The 21,722-nt window shown below is 40.2% G+C and overlaps 2 protein-coding genes across 2 annotated transcripts in view; both read right to left on the bottom strand.

Annotated features, from left to right (window-relative positions):
- Positions 1-21,722, bottom strand: part of LOC133547484 (gastrula zinc finger protein XlCGF28.1-like) — a 229,426-nt gene that overhangs the window by 21,505 nt on the left and 186,199 nt on the right. The gene's annotated exons all lie outside the window — the stretch shown is intronic.
- Positions 232-10,369, bottom strand: LOC133547486 (gastrula zinc finger protein 5-1-like). The gene is made up of 2 exons (XM_061893173.1): positions 9,905-10,369; positions 232-1,550 (listed from the first exon to the last, which is right to left on the bottom strand). Exons 1-2 carry the CDS (start codon positions 10,029-10,031, stop codon positions 430-432), a joined length of 1,248 nt encoding a protein of 415 aa, XP_061749157.1. The 5' UTR covers positions 10,032-10,369; the 3' UTR covers positions 232-429.

Here is a 21,722-nt window from a genome sequence, read left to right as displayed (position 1 = left end):
GTTTATTGCATGTAAAATATGTCTTTTATTGTTTACTCTCACCTTTTTACTCAAATTGTTCCGTCCATTTTTTAATATAAGTACACAATGTTGCATATTAATGCATTTACTTGACTGAAAAAAGCAGTAATATAAAATATCTAATCTATAAATGTAGAAATGTATTAAACAGATTGTTAGACAAACAACAATGTCACACATGTTATATGTGCTGATGTTAGAAAGTCAAAATGAAAGTCTTGAGAGTTTATTTCAAATCCTGCAGTTTCATTTGCTGCTGCTGTTCTCACCAGCACACTTGTGTTTCTTACACTGGTACTTAGAAGACAATCTTTCACCACACACACTGCAACTCAACACTTTCTCTCCTGGGTGTCTTCTCATGTGTGCTACAAGGGTCGATCGCTCACTAAAGCTTCTGTTGCAGATTCAACAGGAATGCGATTTTTCACCAGTGTGTGTTCTCATGTGTGTTTTCAAACTACTACTTTGTGTAAAACCTTTACCACAGATTGAACAAGAAAAAGGTTTTTCACCGGTGTGTGTTCTCATGTGTCTTTTCAAATGTTGACTTTGTGTAAAACCTTTACCACAGGTTGAACAGGAAAACGGCTTTTCACCAGTGTGTGTTCTCATGTGTCTTTTCAAATTGTTACTGTCTACCAAACCTTTACCACAGGTTGAACAAACAAAAGGTCTTTCTCCAGTGTGTGTCCTCATGTGTTTTTTCAAATTGCGACTTTCTACAAAACCTTCACTACAGATTGTACAGGAAAAAGTTTTTTCACCAGTGTGTGTTCTCATGTGTACCTTCAAATTCTGACGTTGTGTAAAACCTTTACTACAGAGTGAACAAGAAAAAGGTTTTTCTCCAGTGTGTGATCTTATGTGTAATTTCAGAGAACTATGGTATTTAAAGGTTTTGTGACAGTGAGAAGATGTGAAGTGAGTGTTGTCAGTGTGACATGTCTTATCATCTTTAGAGTCTTCATCATCAGTGTCAGGAGAGTGTGACGTTGTGTCCTCACTATCTGATAGTGGAGCTAAGAGCTTGTCTGCTTGTGATCCTCCACAGTGGTCTCCATCAGCTTCTGTTGTCATGTGTTGTGTTGAGCTGCTGCTTGGAGGCTCCCCCCCTCCCCTCTCCTCACTTTCACCTTTCACCTCATCATCTTCACTCTTCACAGGGACACCAGTCACTGGGAACTCCTCCAACCATTTAGGCTGACTGATGCCCTTTTCCTCCTCTTCCTCTTTAATCTGCGGCGGCTCTTGGTCCTCCTCTTCCTCTTTAAAGTTGGGGGTCAGTGAGTCCTCCTCTTCCTTTTTGATGTGTAAGTTCAGTGGGTCCTCCGCTTGCCCTTTAATGTGAAGGGTCAGTTTAACATTATGGGTCTGTGGCTTCTCGTCTTCCTCTTTAATGTGGGGGGGCTGTGGCTCCTCTCCTCCCTCTTTGATGTGTTGGGAATGTGGTACCCCTTCTTCCTTGTGTATGTGGGGGTACTGTGGTTCCTCCTCCTGCTCACGAGGAAGATGTTCTTCATCGAGGTCTGCGGGACAGGAGAAAACAAACATTCTTCAGAAAAGTCCAGTTTTGCTCAGTCACATGAGACAATGTCCTGCACCAACATATGATCTCACAATCTCATCAGTTTCCCCTCACAGCAGTCAGGGTACTTCCAGCTGACACATGAAGAAGACTTTCAGGGGAATGTCTTCCCAGGCCAACATCCAATCCATCTTATTCATATAAAAACATCCTAAAAGTCATTCCTGCAATCCTTAATGGTAGACGCCATACGTGAAAGTGTGCTGTTCTCCCTCTGAATAAGTCATACACACACAGGAAATAATGTACCACATGCCAGCCTCCACGCAGTAGTACTAGTGATGAGCTCCCCCTGCTGGTGGACAATAATTAGTCATTTTCACATTCATCTTTAGAGACATGTCTGTTATAAAAGAAGCATGAGCACAGTCAACATCTTGGTCAAGAAAGATGACATCTGTTTTGCTTTCATTTAGATAGTGTCACCACAGTTAAACTGGGAAGAAGTAATCAGATTACTGACTACACCTTCAAAAGATAACTTGTTTACCTTATGAATGATAGTAATAATGGATTATATTAATTTAGTGCGTTTCTAGACACTCAAATTGGGTTAGAGTGAGAATTGAAAAGGCATCATTCATGCAGTCCACACATTCAATCAAAATCAGAATCAGACATACCGTATTTCCTTGAATTGCCGCCGGGTATATAGTATGCACCTGCCTAGAATTACTGCTGGGTCTAACTCGTTTCGCAAACTAATTAGCGCATGCTTAGCATTACCGCCGGCTCAGGATGAACCCCGAGTCAAACTCGTTTCGCCAAATAATTAGCTTATGCCTAGAATTTCCGCCGGGTCACACTCGTCACGTCACGAGTGACACTTCACCTGTCATCATTTTCAAAATGGAGGACACTGATTTCAATAATTTGAAATCGCATCAAGGGAAAAAGATTAAGCGCTATTCAGTATTATTTAAGGTCCAAGCTGTTGAAGATGCTAAAAAGAACAGTAAGCAGCTATGTTTTATTAATATACCGTAGCTGCGTGTGTCAAATATGAGTCATTAAATGACTCCCGCCTCTTGGTGGTAGAGGGCGCTAGTGATCCTTCTTGCGACTACTCGGCTGAAGAAGAAGTGACAACAAGCAGCAAGAGTGAGCAGCGTGTGTTTATTTTTTCCTCTTGCTTGCACTTTTAACATGGAGGATTACATATATCTAAAATAAAACAATTTTCAAAACTGGACTTTCAATCGAAGCAGGAGGTGATAAAGGAAGATCTCCATCGAGACAGAGAGACTTTGAACCTGAAGAAAGATAAGGAAGACTTCTATAAACAAGTTATCGATGCTTTTGATCAGAAGGAGCTGCGCATGGACTTCATTTATAAGTAAAGGTAAGACCATAATAACGTGTTTTTTTAAATTAAATGTGCTTTTCATGATGGTATCCTTACATCACACTCAAATTTTTAAGCGCAGGACTAATTTTACCGCATGTCTTTGGTAAGTGCTGGAGTGAGAAGAGGTTTTATAATAATTACCGCATGCTTGCCTTTACCACATCCCTTTGGTAAATGCCGGAGTGAGAAGAGGTTTTAAATTAATTAGCGCCCCGGCGGCAATTCAAGGAAATACTGTACTTTATTAATCTCCAAGGGAAAGTTACATTTTTCAGCAATATGGTAAGCTACATTTAATAATAACAATAATAATAATAAGTAGATGAGGCAATTTTTCAAGGAATTGCGTGTGAATGCTCCAATGCTGATATTGAACTGAATTGCTGACAGAATGTAGTGTGAATGTAAGAATAGTTTGAATGTTAAAATGGTTTAAATCAGGGGTCTCAAACATGCGGCCCGTGAGACGTTATTATGCGGCCCGCACTTTGATATGACAATTTAATGTTGGTGCGGCCCGCGAGTTTAATATGAATGGCGCTTGACAGAGTCATACTTGCCAACATCCCCAATTTTCCCGGGAGACCCCTGAATTTCAGGGCATCAATGTTCTCAAAGCCCCTATAGATTTGTACCAGATCAAAAATATTCAGGGAGTGCCATAAGGGTGCTGCCTTTAGCGCCCCCTACATCATGAACTGACAGCGTGCAAGCCTAGTTGTATGTTGCATCTGGCCATGAAATATCTATGTGTGTTATTGCAAGATATATTTGATCAACAGCTACACACGTCACACTAAGGGTGGCCGTAAGAAAAACTTTAAGACTGTTACAAATATGTGCCAAATTGTGAACCCACACCAAACAAGAATGACAAACACATTTCGGGAGAACATCTGCATCATAACACAACATAAACACAACAGAACAATTACCCAGAATCCCATGCAGACCCAACTCTTCCGGGCTACAATATACACACCACCGCTACCACCAACCCCCTACCCTCCCTACTTGCGTCGGTTGAGGTGTTGTATATTGTAGCCCGGGAGAGTTAGGGCTGCATTTGTGTTAGTGTGCGGAAATTTTCCCAAAATGTGTTTGTCATCCTTGTTTGGTGTCGGTTCACAGTGTGGCGCATATTTGTAACAGTGTTAAAGTTGTTTATACAGCCACCCTCAGTGTGACCTGTATGGCTTTTGAACAAGTACGTCTTGCAGCCACGTACGTTGTTCTGCACAAGATTCATACAACATGTTGTGGAGCCGGCATGTTGGTTGTGTGATATAAAAGCATGCGCGATGACATGTAGTGGAGCAGTAGTCCTCTTTTAGGGGGTGCGCAAACCCCTGAAAGGTACTTGAAGGTATGCCAAGGGACAAGTGAGATTTATTAAAAACATTCTAAAAAAAAACAGCAATTCATAAATCCTTTATAAATATGTTTGTTGAATAATACTTCAATGAAATATGAATGTAAGTTTATAAACTGAAAAAATAATTTAAAAAATCCAACATTCAGTGTTGACAGCTAGACTTTTTGTGGACATGTTCCATAAATATTGATGTTAAAGTTTTTTTGTTTTTTTTTGTGAAGAAATATTTAGAAGTAAGTTGATGAATCCAGATGGATCTCTATTACAATCCCCAAAGAGGACACTTTAAGTTGATGATTACTTCTATGTGGAGAAATCTTGATTTATAATTAAATCACTTGTTTACTTTTCAACAAGTTTTTTTATTTATGTTTATATCTTTTTTTCCAAATATTTCAAGAAAGACCACTACAAATGAGCAATATTTTGCACTGTTATACAATTGAATAAATCAGACACTGATGACATAGTGCTGTATTTTACTTCTTTATCTCTTTTTTTTCAACCAAAAATGCATGGCTCTGATTAGGGGGTACTTGAATTAGAAAAATGTTCACAGGGGGTACATCACTGAAAAAATGTTGAGAACCAATGTTGTAGAGGACGTTAAAGGCAGTGCAGTCACGGCAGCCCTTAATAATGTCGGCCGGGTGAAAATTGGTAAAAATTGGGGAGAATGGTTGCACCGGTAGATTGTCGGGAGGTGCACTGAAATTCAGGAGTCTCCCGGAAAAATGGTGAGGATTGGCAAGTATGTTGCTAGGGCGGGAAAGCCATTCATAGAAAGTGAATTCATTAAAAAGCGCATGTTACATTTTTTAAGAAATATTTTCTTGCGGCCCAGCCTCACCCAGTTTCTGCATCCAGTGGCCCCCATGTAGATAGAGTTTCAGACCCCTGGTTTAAATGGTGAAGAGTTTGAATTTAAAGGAAAATTGAAATTTCGTTTGGAACTTGAGAAAGTGTTAGTTTGAATGTCCAGGATGAGTGGAATGAGTTGATGTTGGAATGGTTTGAATAGGTTGAAAAATGTGGGGATGGTGCAACTTGGAAAAATGTCACTCCGGTGGGTGTACGCATGTGTGGAAGGTACGTAGACACAGAAAACTCCCCCACAAGCATGTTTGTGTGATTGACAGAAATATTTCAAGTCAATGTCCAGAGGTATTAAAACATTAGTCAATCAATCAGACAAACGGTCAATGAACTTTGCAGTCATGGATACACTGTGTGTTTATTTTCTCCGGCTGCGGCTCTCAAACTGCATACAAAAGGCCTTCTTTTGTTCGTTTGGTCTGAAAGCGTAAAAAAGCGCTGCCTCAATATGGCACAAATAAAGCTGGTCTGGGGGCCCAAACGTTGCCATTCTTTTGTGAGTGTAGTCCTTATGTGACATCATCACGTCACCTTCATGAGGAAGCTGAGCTTGTTTCATACACGACTCCCCTCAGCCGTCCCCACTCCAACACGCATGAGCAGCTAACTTGGCTAACATTAGCAGGTCTGGTGATGCACCACATGTGACCTACGGTGGCCTAGGATGGACAAACCAGACAATTCTCACAAGACCACAACTCTTCTTCTCTCACCTTCCCAAAGTAATAATCTAGTCAATAATCACTGAACTCAACAAAAAAAATAAAGCATATTATTTCAACAATGACTTACGGAGTCACAGAATTGGCTAATAAAACAAAATCTACTGTTCACTGCACAATATTAGGGAAATTGACACAAATATAAGAGAAATGTTGTCATTCTTAGAAGAAGCAACATTTGTTAGAGAAAATAATGCCTTGCCGGTAAGGTCTATTCCGGTGTACTGGAGAGGAGGCTACGACAAATAGCCGAACTTCGGATTCAGGAGGAACAGTGTGGTTTTCGTCCCGGTCGTGGAACTGTGGACCAGCTATACTCTCAGCAGAGTCCTTGAGGGTACATGGGAGTTTGCCCAACCAGTCTACATGTGCTTTGTGGACTCGGACAAGGCACAGATCTTATTGTGGCGGTCCGCTCCTTGTATGATCAGTGTCAGAGCTTGGTCCGCATCGCCGGCAGTAAGTCAGACACCTTTCCAGTGAGGCTTGGACTCCGTCAAGGCTGCACTTTGTTACCGATTCTGTTCGTAACTTTTATGGATAGAATTTGTAGGCGCAGTCAAGGCGTTGAGGGGATGTGGTTTGGTGGCTGCTGGATTAAGTCTCTGCTTTTTGCAGATAATGTGGTCCTGGTGGGTTCATCTGGCCAATATATTCAGCTCTCACTGGATCAGTTTCAGCAGAGTGTGAAGAGACTGGGATGGAAATCAGCACCTCCAAGTCCGAGTCCATGGTTCTCGCCCGGAAATGGGTGGATTGCCAATATTCGGCTTGGGGAGGAGATCTTGCTTCAAATGGAGGAGTTCAAGTACCTCGGAGTTTTGTTCACGAGTGAGGGAAGAGTGGATCGTGAGATCAACAGGCGGATCGGTGCGGCGTCTTCAGTAATGCGGACACTTTATCGATCCGTTTTGATGAAGAAGGAGCTGAGCCGGAAGGCAAAGCTCTCAATTTATTGTTCAATCTACGTTCCCATCCTCACCTATGGTCATGAGCTTTGGGTTATGACCGAAGGACAAGATCACGGGTACAAGCTGCCGAAATGAGCTTCTTCTGCCGGGTGGCGGGGCTCTCCCTTAGAGATAGGGTGAGAAGCTCTGTCATCCGGGAGGAACTCAAAGTAAAGCTGCTGCTCCTCCACATGGAGAGGAGCCAGATGAGTTGGTTCGGGCCACGGGGAAGACCCAGGACACATAGTGAAGACTATGTCTTCCGGCTGGCCTGGGAATGCCTCGAGATCCCCCGGGAGGAACTGGACAAAGTGGCTGGGGAGAGGGAAGTCTGGGTTTCTCTGCTTAGGCTGCTGACCCCACGACCCGACCTCGGATAAGCAGAAGAAGATGGATGGATGGAAAATGTGTTCTGGACCACTCATTCATCCTTTAAACACACAATTGTCCCGTCCTTTAGGCGGTCATTTGGAATAGCGACTAAGCTACGAAGCTAAAACTGGCAAGGAAAATCCATACACCTGCAACACATCTCATCTGCTTGTGTTGTTGTGAACGACATCATCAATGTTGGAATAATGTACAAACCGGACTGCAGTCGCAACTTTCGCATCTACACATCAAGCTGAGAACAGCAACACACTTCCCCCTTCAGAATAATAGGTCTGACTGCGCTAACAAAATAAAGGTTAAAAAAAAAAAAAGCACCTTACACAAGCATAATGTACTTATTGATGCATTTACACAATTATTATGCTTTGACCCAAAGTACGGGTCAAAATTGTTCAAAGATTTATTGCACAAATAAATGTGAGCGACTCTGCATTTAATCAACAAACTGGAAAGAAAATAACATTTGCCTTGGTGCCCTTCTGACTTGCCTTGGTGCCCTAAAATATGAGCCCTCCTTTAAGGCAACACTTGTCTTGACCTTAAAGGGGAACATTATCACAATTTCAAAAGGCTTAAAACCAATAAAAATCAGTCCCCAGTGGCTTGTTTTATTCTTTGAAGTTTTTTTTTCCAAAATGTTACCCGTCCCGGAATATCCTTAAAAAAAGCTTTAAAGTGCCTTATTTTAGCTATCTTCGAAGCCACTGTCCATTTTCCTGTGACGTCATCCAGTGCTGCCAATACAAACAACATGGCGGTTACCACAGCAAGATATAGCGACATTAGCTCGGATTCAGACTCGGATTTCAACGGTTTAAGCGATTCCACGGATTACACATGTATTGAAACGGATAGTTAGAGTATGGAGGCAGATAGCGAAAACTAAATTGAATAACAAACTGAAGCTATTGAGCGAATAACTATTGACGCTATTCGGCCATGTTTGCCTTAGCACCGCCGGTAAAATGTGCAGACCAACGATCGGAAGTTTCGCATCTTGTGAAACTGGATCAACTTAAACCCGTCGATTGGTAAGTGTTTGTTTGGCATTAAATGTGGGTGGAGGGAAACGCTGGATTTAAAAATAGTTTCAATTGTACATACAGCTAGCCTAAATAGCATGTTAACATCGATTAGCTGGCAGTCACGATGCGACCAAATAAGTCTGATTAGCACATAAGTCAACAACATCAACAAAACTCACCTTTGTGATTTCGTTGACTTCATCGTTGCAAATGCATCTGCAGGTTATCCATACATCTCTGTGCCATGTCTGCCTTAGCATCGCCGGTAAAATGTGCAGACACTGCGGCACATTCAATGGGGGTCTGGCGGCCGATTTCTTGCCACTTTCGCATCTTTGGGCCAGTGGTGCAACTTGAATCCCTCCCTGTTAGTGTTGTTACACCCTCCGACAACACACCGACAAGGCATGAAAAAACGGAAAATAACAGAGCGGAGACGCTGTGTTTGTAATGTGTTTGAGAAAATGAAAATGGCGGCTTCATTACCTAGGTGACGTCACATTCTGACGTCATCGCTCCTGAAGCGATAAACTGAAAGGCGTTTAACTCGCCAAAATGTACCCATTTAGAGTTCGGAAATCGGTTGAAAAAATATACGGTCTTTTTTCTGCAACATCAAAGTATATATTGACGCTTACATGGGTCTGCTGATAAGGTTCCCCTTTAAAAAGGAAACATTTGAGGCCTGTCGATGATGTGCTTTTTTCCTATCCATCCATCCATTTTCTACCGCTTTTCCCTTTTGTTTTCCCTTTTGGACTTACAGGTGGGCAGAAGAGGGGATACACCCTGGAAATTTCCATTCAACCTTTACATTATTTATTCAAATCGTATCCTAATTAAAAATGTATCCTCCAGTTTGTGGCTATTGTAAGGCATATTTCCAAAGGATATGCATTTTTACAGGATGTTTTAGAGATAGCGATTAAAAAATGACTTCTGGGTATATTATATTGATCAACTAATTCTTATTTAGGGGGCTTAGTGAGCGGAATAGAGGTGATCCCATTGACTCCATTGATAAATCTAGGATAGTTAAGATTTTGCTGACGTTTCTTTAGAACTTAGAATTCATAAAAAATAAAAAACAAAACATGTTAATGTCTAACATAAGGTTTGTGAACAATAGGCACAGTTAAAAGAAAAAAACAGATCCCCTTTGATGTTTTCTACATCCTGTGAACGGGTTGATGCTGTGGTGAAAGTGGGAAAATAAATGCATGTCGGGAAAATGCAAATTTCAGCAGAAATGGTTTTGAAACGTTTTAAAACCTGGTTAAAGATACACATGCCTTTCTGGCATGTGTATGTTGTAAAATGATGGTAGAATTAGCTTTATTATTTGTGTCATGCCCCCGGCCCGGCTCTGACTTGTTCCACCACTGACAGTTTGTAGTACAAATGGACTGGGATGTGTAACTCATCTTTAGTAGTTACATTCCACAGAACACAGACAACCACGTGGTTGCAAGACCACGTTGCAAGTAGCAGACGGAATGCATCATCCTCACAAGACAACACAACTTCTTATACACAATATATTAAGCATAGTGTTATTCATCAAATATAAAGTTAGTAAAGATGTGAGAGTAAAAAGTAAACAAACCTGTTCTGTGTAACACAACTTGATGAAGTTTCTTATAATAAACGTCCAGTAGTTGATGTTGTCGCTCGTCCTCCTCTTTTGTTGGACAAAGTTCCTCCTCATACTTTGCTATCCTTCTTTCGCACATTTTCACACAATCACAACACTTTACTCTCACACTTGATCTCTACTTAGCGATGTGTTGATAAATTCTGTGTCTTCTGTTAGCAGCTAACAAGCTAAGCTAACTAGCCAGCTAAGCTAACTAACAAGCAAAGATAGCACGAGAAGCGGCACAGTGCTTCTAGCGCACCGATACCACTTTATCCTTTACTAAAGAATCAAAGATGTATTTTATAGGCCGTAAATATTTCAAACTGGAGAACAAATAATAAGAGTGACTTATTAGTCCTACTTGCGGCTTTCTGCGTCGATGTGCTTTCACGACAGTTGGCACACTTCCGCTGCCTTCCGTTCACGCCGGAAGCTGGGAATGACGTCACAGCCGAGGGGACGAAGAGGCAAAATATTGCCTGCCGTCACTGTTACCATGCTTTTCTTTCCTGTAATATTTATTTGAATAACAATGTGATATAAAAGAGTGTCTTGTTTTTTCAAAAATAAATTCAAAGTATATCAAACAAAGCTTTAATGATGGGGTTCAGTGGCGCCCCCGTGCGACATTTATTGCAATGACAAGAGTGAAAGTGCTAGAAATTGTAGCGATATTACTGCCTGAATTATTTAAATTTACCCTTCCACGTGTTTTTATTGTTGTTACCTACACCTCATTCCTACTTGCTCATTTCATCCAAAATACTCTAATTTATTTATTTTCATTTCTATTGAGGCTCTTCTCTTTTCAACAACATCAATCAGTGAATAGTTTGCATCTTCATTTGTTGCTCAGACTTTTAACGAGTCAAACTTGTTCAAGTTGTCTCACTTTAACAGCAACATACATCAAACTTTTTACTTCAGCGTTTCCGGAATCGTTGGTTTCACTTTTGAATAATAAAATAACAATAATTAATCCAGGAAACAATGAGTAGTATCAGTTATGAGATGCGATGTACATCAGAATAATTTAATGTACACAAACATCACTCTATTGGCGGGAATTATTCCGAAATAACGGATATAATTGACCCCAAAGGGACAAGCGGTAGAAAATATTAAAATAAAATAAGAGTGCACAGATCCAGTTACAATAAAAGAAAGGAAAAATCGAAAGAGAGGGAAAAAAAGTTCTCAAACTGATAACATGAAAGATGAACTCTTAAGTCTAAAAAGTGACTTTAGCGGCAAATAGCTGTCTCGTCAGCTGATGCGCGTGCTCGTAACCTCAGCGACCTGGCAACCAACCAAACCCCATTAAAAAAATAAAAAAATAAAATAAAATAATATTTTTGGGTAAAGCACATCCGAACCCCCTATTCACCTTGGCAACCCCAGGTAGAATATAGTTCAGCCAGTCTGTTTATATGATCACCCCATCTATTCACGTTCACGCGCAGAAAGAGCGCCGCGCGCTCCCGTCTCACCAGCTGGTGCGCGAGCCCGATAATTAGAGAGCTGCGTCTAATCAAGGAGAGCATAAGTCAGAAGACGCCACCGCAGCGCAGAGTGGGAGAAGGTTTGCTATCCTTGACGATAACCCACAGTTGTGACAAAAGCAAAAGCTGAACGGACAGCCGGTAAGATTACGCTTTATTACCCAAAAATATGTAAAACTATTGACAAAATACTGGTTGACTTTATTTGGAAAAACAAAATTCAGTATATAAATAAATCAGTTATAATGAACAATTACAATCAGGGTGGTCTAAACTTTCTTGACTTCACTACACTAAACAACACCTTTAAAATTAATTGGATAAGACACTACCTGAAAGACCCTACCTCAATTTGGAACTTTATTTCTCATCATGTATTCTCTAACCTTGGAGGCCTAACATTTTTGCTATTGTGTAATTCTAACATTGACAGGATTCCTGTTGCACTCTCAAACTTCCACAAACAAGCCCTTCTAGCATGCTCTCTTTTATACAAGCACCACTTCTCACCTACCAAATATTTCATCTGGAACAATAAAGACATATGTTACAAAAGGAAATCTCTTTTCCTCAACAATTGGTTTAACAATAACATTATTTTAGTGAGTCAGCTTTTCAATAAGGAAGGTCAACTTTTTAATTACCAAGAATTTCTCAACCATTTTAAGATACCTGTGACTCCCAAACAATTTGCCATTTTATTTGATGCCATTCCAACACCTGTTATTATGTTGTACATTCCAACACCTGTTATTATGTTGTCCATTCCAACACCTGTTATTATGTTGTACATTCCAACACCTGTTATTATGTTGTACATTCCAACAGGTGTTGTTATGTTGTACATTCCAACACCTGTTATTATGTTGTACATTCCAACACCTGTTATTATGTTGTACATTCCAACACCTGTTATTATGTTGTACATTCCAACACCTGTTATTATGTTGTACATTCCAACAGGTATTATTATGTTGTACATTCCAACAGGTGTTATTATGTTGTACATTCCAACACCTGTTATTATGTTGTACATTCCAACACCTGTTATTATGTTGTACATTCCAACACCTGTTATTATGTTGTACATTCCAACACCTGTTATTATGTTGTACATTCCAACAGGTATTATTATGTTGTACATTCCAACAGGTGTTATTATGTTGTACATTCCAACACCTGTTATTATGTTGTACATTCCAACACCTGTTATTATGTTGTACATTCCAACACCTGTTATTATGTTGTACATTCCAACACCTGTTATTATGTTGTACATTCCAACAGGTATTATTATGTTGTACATTCCAACAGGTGTTATTATGTTGTACATTCCAACACCTGTTATTATGTTGTACATTCCAACACCTGTTATTATGTTGTACATTCCAACACCTGTTATTATGTTGTACATTCCAACACCTGTTATTATGTTGTACATTCCAACAGGTATTATTATGTTGTACATTCCAACAGGTGTTATTATGTTGTACATTCCAACACCTGTTATTATGTTGTACATTCCAACACCTGTTATTATGTTGTCCATTCCAACACCTGTTATTATGTTGTACATCCCAACACCTGTTATTATGTTGTACATTCCAACAGGTGTTATTATGTTGTACATCCCAACAGGTGTTATTATGTTGTACATTCCAACAGGTGTTATTATGTTGTACATTCCAACACCTGTTATTATGTTGTACATTCCAACACCTGTTATTATGTTGTACATTCCAACAGGTGTTATTATGTTGTACATTCCAACAGGTATTATTATGTTGTACATTCCAACAGGTGTTATTATGTTGTACATTCCAACACCTGTTATTATGTTGTACATTCCAACAGGTGTTATTATGTTGTACATTCCAACAGGTGTTATTATGTTGTACATTCCAACAGGTGTTATTATGTTGTACATCCCAACAGGTGTTATTATGTTGTACATTCCAACAGGTGTTATTATGTTGTACATTCCAACACCTGTTATTATGTTGTACAGGGCTTACACACCTCCTCTTTCTGCTGTAAAAATTGTGAATGATCCACTTGACACTCATGTGGGGAAACTTTGCTTTGATAAAAAAAAAAAAAAAAAAGAAAAATCCGCAGCTTATTCCGAAATGATTGTGTGTCTGTCTCCTATGTAATTTCCCTCTGGAATAATGTTGTAAATGACATCTGTTGGGTCAAAACGTGGTCCCTTCCTAACAGGTATTTACTTCCCAACAAAGTCAAAGAGATATCATTTAAAATCATTCCTGGTTATTACCCTGTAAAGACTGTAATGGTTAAATAGAAGAAGGACATTGATGTTATGTAACATGCACCCAGAGACTGTTAACCACTTGTTTTGGACTTGTGAAAACACTCCATCACTATGGCAGGCATCTGTCGCTTCATCCTGGACAATATTTATGACAGATTTGTGCTTTGCTTTAAAGATGTGATTTTTGGTTTTACACTGTATGAACAAAAATGTGAAAAGGAATTTCACCTTTGCAACCTCATTATTTTGTTGGCTAAGTTTTATATTCATAAATGTAAGTTTCTTAATACCCGTCCTATCTTTTGTGCCTTTAAAAAAGATTTTGAACTTTACATTAAAACACTCTCTACCTCTAACAACAAAAAAGCTGTGAAAACGATGATTCTGTGTTCCAAATTTAAGTTGTTTAATGAATCTGAATGAACCTATGGCTTTGCACTTTGTTTATTATATATATATATATATTTGTTTGTATTCTATTTTTGTTATTTTGAATTTACAACCCCCAGGCACTGTTTTGTACTGTTTTCATAATGTTTTATAATGTTTTATATTGTTGTTTGGCTTACTGTTTGTAATTGTTGAAATGTATAAATAAACATTTAAAAAAAAAAAAAGGAAGGCAGCAGAACAGAGCAGTACTGCTTTGTAACGTCAAGTGTGCCAACTGTCGTGAAAGCACATGGACTGAGAAAGACGTGAGCAGGACGCTAATAAGTAGTGATGGGTTGATGAGGCTTCATGTATCGTTTGGACACATTGCAAAACTGTATTGATACTGTGTCAATACTGAGTCACTAAATAATGACATCTACTGGACAGTAAAAATCCCTACAGGCAACCTATGGACCGACTCAACTGACACTGATTTTATGACCTAGTATATACAATAATATAAACCAAGTCATTGTATTTCATTTAGGATTATTTCATATCTTCATTTAAATAATACTATATGTTTATCTTTTTTAGATACAGTCAATAAATAATGTGAACATGATTGATTGATTGAAACTTTTATGTATTAGTAGATTGAACAGTTCAGTACATATTCCGTACCATTTACCACTAAATAGTAACACCCCAATAAGTTTTTCAACTTGTTTAAATCGGGGTCCACGTTAAGCAATTCATGGTAAAAAGTAACTGGGGCCCAGCTGGACTCGAACAACCGCCCTATGGGAATCAACATGAACGCTTTTGGTCCTTCACTTTACCAACTCAGCTACCGGAGAAAACAACCATCACTGTGTTTTAATGTAATTAATAGGATGGGCGGGACAATACCGGAGAGTCTCCAGTGGAGACTTAATGAAACGACAAGAAAATGAACACAAATACATTTTTTTCCGATATATGATCAAAATATTCCCAGACGGCGGAAATGATCTCCGGCGATGATAAATGACAAAAAAAACAAAACAACGACAGAAGTGAGGCGATTCTGTTGGCAGCAGCATCTCCTTGACAGATGCACTTCCTTATTGTTAAGTGTTGTACTGTTGTACGCCCTTACTCATTGTGTCCATTAGAGGGCAGTGTTTACCTCTGTGTTACCTGACACCTATGTTTCCTGTTCCGGGGTCCTGAGTTCAAAATGTGTGTCTAGCGGCAGCATATTTACGATGCTGCCGATACAATAAATATATCTACAAGACCAAAGGCAAAGTGTGTCTCATGAGAGTTTGGCTACATCTCCACCGCAACGCACGATGCTCATCACTTATAAACACAGTTTGGCGCGCAGGTGCCAGTGCGACACAGTTCGCGTATCGGTCACGTGACCCAAACAGCTCATGATTGGTCACGTGACTTTCTAAAGGCGGCACGCACACCGACAAAAGGTTTCGAGAGGACTCTAACGGGAGAAGGAAGCTTCAGGAAGGAGAGACGCGGAACTACTAAGCATTTGGAGTGAATTTGGCGGCAAAAGGTTTCGAGAGGACTCTAACGGGAGAAGGAAGCTTCAGGAAGGAGAGACGCGGAACTACTAAGCATTTGGAGTCAATTTGGCGGCGGCGAGAGTGTCTAAATCTGTTTTGGCGGTTGAGCATAAGCTGTTTTGTGACTGGATGGAGATGGAAGGGGATAGTGACGGGATGTATGAGGATAGTATGGAAATGGATAGGACTAGAGGGGAGAGAGGAAAGAAGGGGAGAGGAGGGAGTGAAGGAAAGTCGAGTGCTAAAAGAGTGCATGAAGACCATGAAGAGGTTGATAAGAGGAAAAGGGTTATGATGGATGAATATAAGATAATTTATACATTTAAATCAAACCAAGATATGAATGACATTAGTTTGATGACACTGGTTAAGGGATTAAAGAAGGACATTGGAGAGGTGGAGATAGCGAAGGTGCTCAGGGACGGACGGCTGTTGATTAAATGCAAAAATGGAGGCTAAAAGAACAAAGCAATGCGATTGCAAAAACTGTGCAACAAAATAATAAAGGAAAAAATCGAAGTGGGAGAACGAAAGGGGGCAAGAGGAGTCGTGACAGGACTCCCAAGAGGAGAACATTTAGATGATCTGAAAAGAGAAAAAAAATGAGGAACTGTCACTATGATGAAAAGAATGATGGCATTTAGGAATGGTGAAAAGACTGAGAGTGAATCCGTGCTAGTGCAATTTGCTGAGGAGGTCCTACCAGAGAGAATCATGATTGGGTATCTAAGCTTCTATGTTAGAGCTTACGTGCCACCCCCAGTACGTTGTTTCAAGTGCCAACGCTCTGGGCACATAGTAGTGTGTGTCATGCCAAGATGAGATGTGGAAGGTGTGGAGGGGAGCATGAATATGGACAATGTGGAGAAAATGAACAGGTCAAGTGTTGTAATTGTGGCGGGAATCACACAGCAGCGTATGGGGGCTGCATCAGAAGGAAACTGGCAACAGAAGTACAGCAAATCAGAGTTGAAAGAAATATTACATATGAAGAGGCAGTTAAAATAAGAAATAAAAAAAAAGGCAGAACAGGACAGAAGGGAGAATATTTCAAGAAATAAAAAACAAGAGGCAGCAAATACAGGAATTTCCATGGACAAACTAGTTGTATTCCTGGCTTACGTAATAAACTGTACAGAACAGGCTAGAAACAAGACTGAGAAAATCAAAATAATTGTCAAAGCAGCAGCAAAGTTTTTAAATTTAAAAGAACTATCCTGGGAACAGGTGCAAGGTGAGCTACAGAGAGTAGACGAGACCGAGTCATGTGACCACAATCCAACGCCATGTTAATTGTTCAGTGGAATGCCAGAAGTTTGATAGCAAACGGACAGGAATTAAAGGGATATATTAATAATATGAAAAATAAACCACATATAATATGTATTCAAGAAACATGGCTGAAGCCAAAATTAAACTTTATAATAAAAGGATATATAACGATACGTAAAGATAAGGAATGATGGGCAAGGAGGAGGATGTGCCATATTTATTAAGGAAGACATGCAATATTCAATATTAAAAGTAAAACAAGAACTAGAGATAGTAGGAGTAGAAGTATGGAATAATAAAGAAAGATACAAAGTACTAAACTTCTATAATCCATGCAAGAAATTAGAAATTCACCAACTAGAAACAATAATGGAGCACTGGAGTGGCAATATTATTTGGTGTGGTGACTTTAATGCACATAGCACAATGTGGGGTGAAAGGGATGACTGGAATGGGGAAACATTGGAAGCACTTTTGGAGGAAAAAGAAGTGGTGTGTGTGAATGATGGGTCGGGAACAAGGTTAGATGTCGTCACGGGTAAAGAAACAGCAATAGATTTAACACTATAAATGATAAATGGGTTGTACTTGTATAGCGCTTTTCTACCTTCAAGGTACTCAAAGCGCTTTGATACTACTTCCACATTTACCCATTCACACACACATTCACACACTGATGGAGGGAGCTGCCATGCAAGGCGCCAACCAGCACCCATCAGGAGCAAGGGTGAAGTGTCTTGCTCAGGACACAACGGACGTGACGAGGTTGGTACTAGGTGGGAATTGAACCAGGGACGCTCGGGTTGCGCACGGCCACTCTTCCACTGCGCCACGCCGTCCCACTCGTGTCACAAGGGTTAGCAGGAAAGGTGGAGTGGGAAGTAAATAAATACAGCACAATGGGAAGTGATCACTATCCAATCTTCATTCACATAAACATAAATCATAGGACAGAAAGCACTAGGATAGAAGGAAGATGGAAGTATAATCATGGTGACTGGGGGAAATTTAGGGAAATTACCGACATAACTTTAAAGGAAGTAGATATAAATCAAGATATTGAACAATTAAATACAGATATTACGGGGTGCATAATAGAAGCAGCCGAACAGAGCATACCAAGGAATAGTATAGGGAGAAGAAGGAAGATAGTGCCGTGGTGGACACAAGAGTGCACAGATGCAATACAAGAACGGAATAGAGCATTTAGAATATTGAGAAGAACACATCATTTCCAAGACATGATCCAATATAAAAGGCATCAAGCTAGAGTAAGGTATGTTATTAAAAAAAACAAGAAAACACCATTGGAGAACTTTTTGTGAAACACTAAATAGAACTACTCCTTTAAGCCAAGTGTGGGGAATGATCAAGAGAATGTCAGGGCTCAGAAAAGAACATAAACATCATGTGATGAAAGATGGAATGCGGAGTGTGGGAGGAAATAAAGAAAAAGCAGAACTTTTAGCAAAAACCTTTGTTAAAGTGCACAGTAATGATCATTTGAGAAATGTAGAAAAACAAAAGAGAGAAGAAACAATTAGTGTAAATATTGGGGAAATGAAGGAAGACAACGATAATAGTTTTACCAACACTATGGATATGACATTTTCTTTGGACGAAATGGTTCCAATTTTAAAAAAATTTAAAAATACGACGCCAGGGAAAGACCTGGTGAGTTATCAAATGATCAAAAATGTAGGTAGCATCGGCAAAGAAGTGGTCTTGAAATGATATAATAGGATATATGAAGAAGGAAAATTACCAGATGAGTGGAAAACAGCTGTAATAATTCCAATATGCAAGCCAGGGAAAGATCCGGAAGAGGCAGGAAATTATAGGCCGATAGCATTGACCTCAAATTTGGGCAAAGTAATGGAAAAAAATGATTAATGAAAGATTAATATATTATTTAGAGTCAAAAGAAAATATAAAAAAACTACCGAAGTGGTTTTCGCAAAGCAAGAAGCACAAATGACCCAGCAGTGCAGCTGGAAGAGGAAATTAGAAAGGGACAAATAAATAAAGAAAGTATAATTGTGGACTTGGAGAAGGCATTGGACCGTGTCCCTCGGGAAGCCCTGTGGGGAGTGCTCAGAGAGTATGGGGTATCGGACTGTCTTATTGTGGCGGTCCACTCCCTGTATGATCAGTGCCAGAGCTTGGTCCGCATTGCCGGCACTAAGTCGAACACATTTCCAGTGAGGGTTGGACTCCGCCAAGGCTGTCCTTTGTCACCCATTCTGTTCATAACTTTTATGGACAGAATTTCTAGGCGCAGTCAAGGCGTTGAGGGGTTCCGGTTTGGTGACCGCAGGATTAGATCTCTGCTTTTTGCAGATGATGTGGTCCTGATGGCTTCATCTGACCGGGATCTTCAGCTCTCGCTGGATCGGTTCGCAGCCGAGTGTGAAGCGACCGGAATGAGAATCAGCACCTCCAAGTCCAAGTCCATGGTTCTCGCCCGTAAAAGGGTGGAGTGCCATCTCCGGGTTGGGGAGGAGACCCTGCCCCAAGTGGAGGAGTTCAAGTACCTAGGAGTCTTGTTCACGAGTGAGGGAAGAGTGGATCGTGAGATCGACAGGCGGAACGGTGCGGCGTCTTCAGTAATGCGGACGTTGTACCGATCCGTTGTGGTGAAGAAGGAGCTGAGCCGGAAGGCAAAGCTCTCAATTTACCGGTCGATCTACGTTCCCATCCTCACCTATGGTCATGAGCTTTGGGTCATGACCGAAAGGATAAGATCACGGGTACAAGCGGCCCAAATGAGTTTCCTCCGCCGTGTGGCGGGGCTCTCCCTTAGAGATAGGGTGAGAAGCTCTGTCATCCGGGAGGAACTCAAAGTAAAGCCGCTGCTCCTCCACATCGAGAGGAGCCAGATGAGGTGGTTCGGGCATCTGGTCAGGATGCCACCCGAACGCCTCCCTAGGGAGGTGTTTAGGGCACGTCCAACCGGTAGGAGGCCACGGGGAAGACCCAGGACACGTTGGGAAGACTATGTCTCCCGGCTGGCCTGGGAACGCCTCGGGATCCCCCGGGAAGAGCTAGACGAAGTGGCTGGGGAGAGGGAAGTCTGGGTTTCCCTGCTTAGGCTGTTGCCCCCGCGACCCGACCTCGGATAAGCGGAAGATGATGGATGGATAATTGCGGTATTTTTTGACATCGAGAAAGCGTATGATATGTTGTGGAAACAGGGGTTGCTGATGAAACTAAATAAGATTGGGATTAGAAGAAGAATGTACAGATGGATAAAAGACTTTTTAACAAGTAGAACATTATTAGTAAAAATAGAGAATGAATATAGCAGAGAATACGAAGTGGAAAATGGGACCCCACAAGGGAGTATAATAAGTCCAGTACTATTTTCCATCATGATAAATGAAGTTTTTAGTGAAGTGGAAGGGTTAGTGGAGGTGGCATTGTTTGTGATGATGGAGTGATGTGGAAGAGAGGTAGAAATACACATCATATAGAAAAGAAGATTCAAAAAGCGGTAAATAATATTCAAGACTGGGGGACGGCTTGGGGTTTAAGATTCTCTGTTGGAAAGACAAAAGTCATACATTTTACGAAGAGGAAAGTACAAAACAAGCTCCAAATAAAACTCTATGGAGAAAACATAGAAAAGGTACAAGTATTTAAATATTTAGGAATATGGTTTGATAAAAATATGAACTGGTCAACCCACATCAGCAAAATAGTGGAGAAAAGTAAAAAGGTGTTAAATATAATGAGGGCTTTGAGGGGTAAAGATTGGGGGGCTGATAGGTTGACATTGAAAACAATATATATCACTTTAATTCCATCTGTTATCGACTACGGATGCATTATTTATCAATCTGCTTCAAAAACACTACTTGGGAAAATAGACCGGATCCAGTCGCAGGCGTTAAGATTATGTTGTGGAGCTACTAAATCTACTCCAGTGGCAGCATTACAAGTAGAAATGAATGAAAAACCTTTGGACATGAGGAGAGATCAACTCTCAGCAGTTTATTGGGCAAACTTAAAAGGATCCAAGCAAGGACATCCAACCCGTCAAGTGCTAATAAACTGCCAAGAAAAAGGGAAGAAAAAAAAAGAATAGTTTTGGGTGGATAATAGGAGATATATGTAACAAAACACAAATTGACAATATTAAAGTGAGCCCTGCAGTACCAATTCCTGCAATACCACCGTGGATGTATGACAACCCAAAGGTAAACATGCAGTTACTGAAGAATAGACATTTAAATAGTTACCAAATAGAACAACGGATTGAGGAAATGTTTTTTGATAACATCATGATATTCACAGATGCATCAAAAACTATAAATAGTAAAGTAGGAGCTGCTGCAGTTATCCCACAAGGAAATATAGTGTTGAATAAAAGAATCAGTGATAAACTATCTGTTTTACGGGGGAATTGGTCGCAATGTATATGGAAGTTAACTGGATAGAGGAAAACAAAGCAAGGAAAGTAGTCGTGTGCTCGGACTCCAGCAGTGCTTTGATGAGCATAAAAAACATAACATCAGAAACAAGACAAGATATAGTTTATGAAATAGTTCAGGCAATGTACAGGATAAATAAAGCGGGAGGTGTGGTAACATTTCTCTGGGTTCCTGCTCATGTAGGAGTTGAGGGAAATGAGTTAGCTGATAGATACGCAAAACAAGCAAGCACTAAAACAGAAGTAAACATGGAGATGAAGCACAGTAAAGAAGAAGTGAAGAGCATCATTAAGATAGAACACAATAAAAAGTGGCAGGATAATTGGAATAAGGAAACAAAAGGTAGAGAGTTTTACAAAG

Source organism: Nerophis ophidion, unplaced genomic scaffold (genome assembly GCF_033978795.1).
Source record: "Nerophis ophidion isolate RoL-2023_Sa unplaced genomic scaffold, RoL_Noph_v1.0 HiC_scaffold_118, whole genome shotgun sequence".
Lineage (NCBI taxonomy): Eukaryota > Metazoa > Chordata > Actinopteri > Syngnathiformes > Syngnathidae > Nerophis > Nerophis ophidion.
Note: the sequence above shows the minus strand (reverse complement) of the source record. Positions and strands in the feature narration are given on the sequence as shown.

What these genes read in the sequence shown, in the direction of transcription:
- LOC133547486 (XM_061893173.1), bottom strand. Translation starts at nt 10,031, where the DNA reads ATGTGCGAAAGAAGGATAGCAAAGTATGAGGAGGAACTTTGTCCAACA. An exon ending in AGTTGTGTTACACAGAACAG is followed by an intron (nt 1,551 to 9,904) that starts GTTTGTTTACTT and finishes CCTGTCCCGCAG; the next exon opens with ACCTCGATGAAGAACATCTT.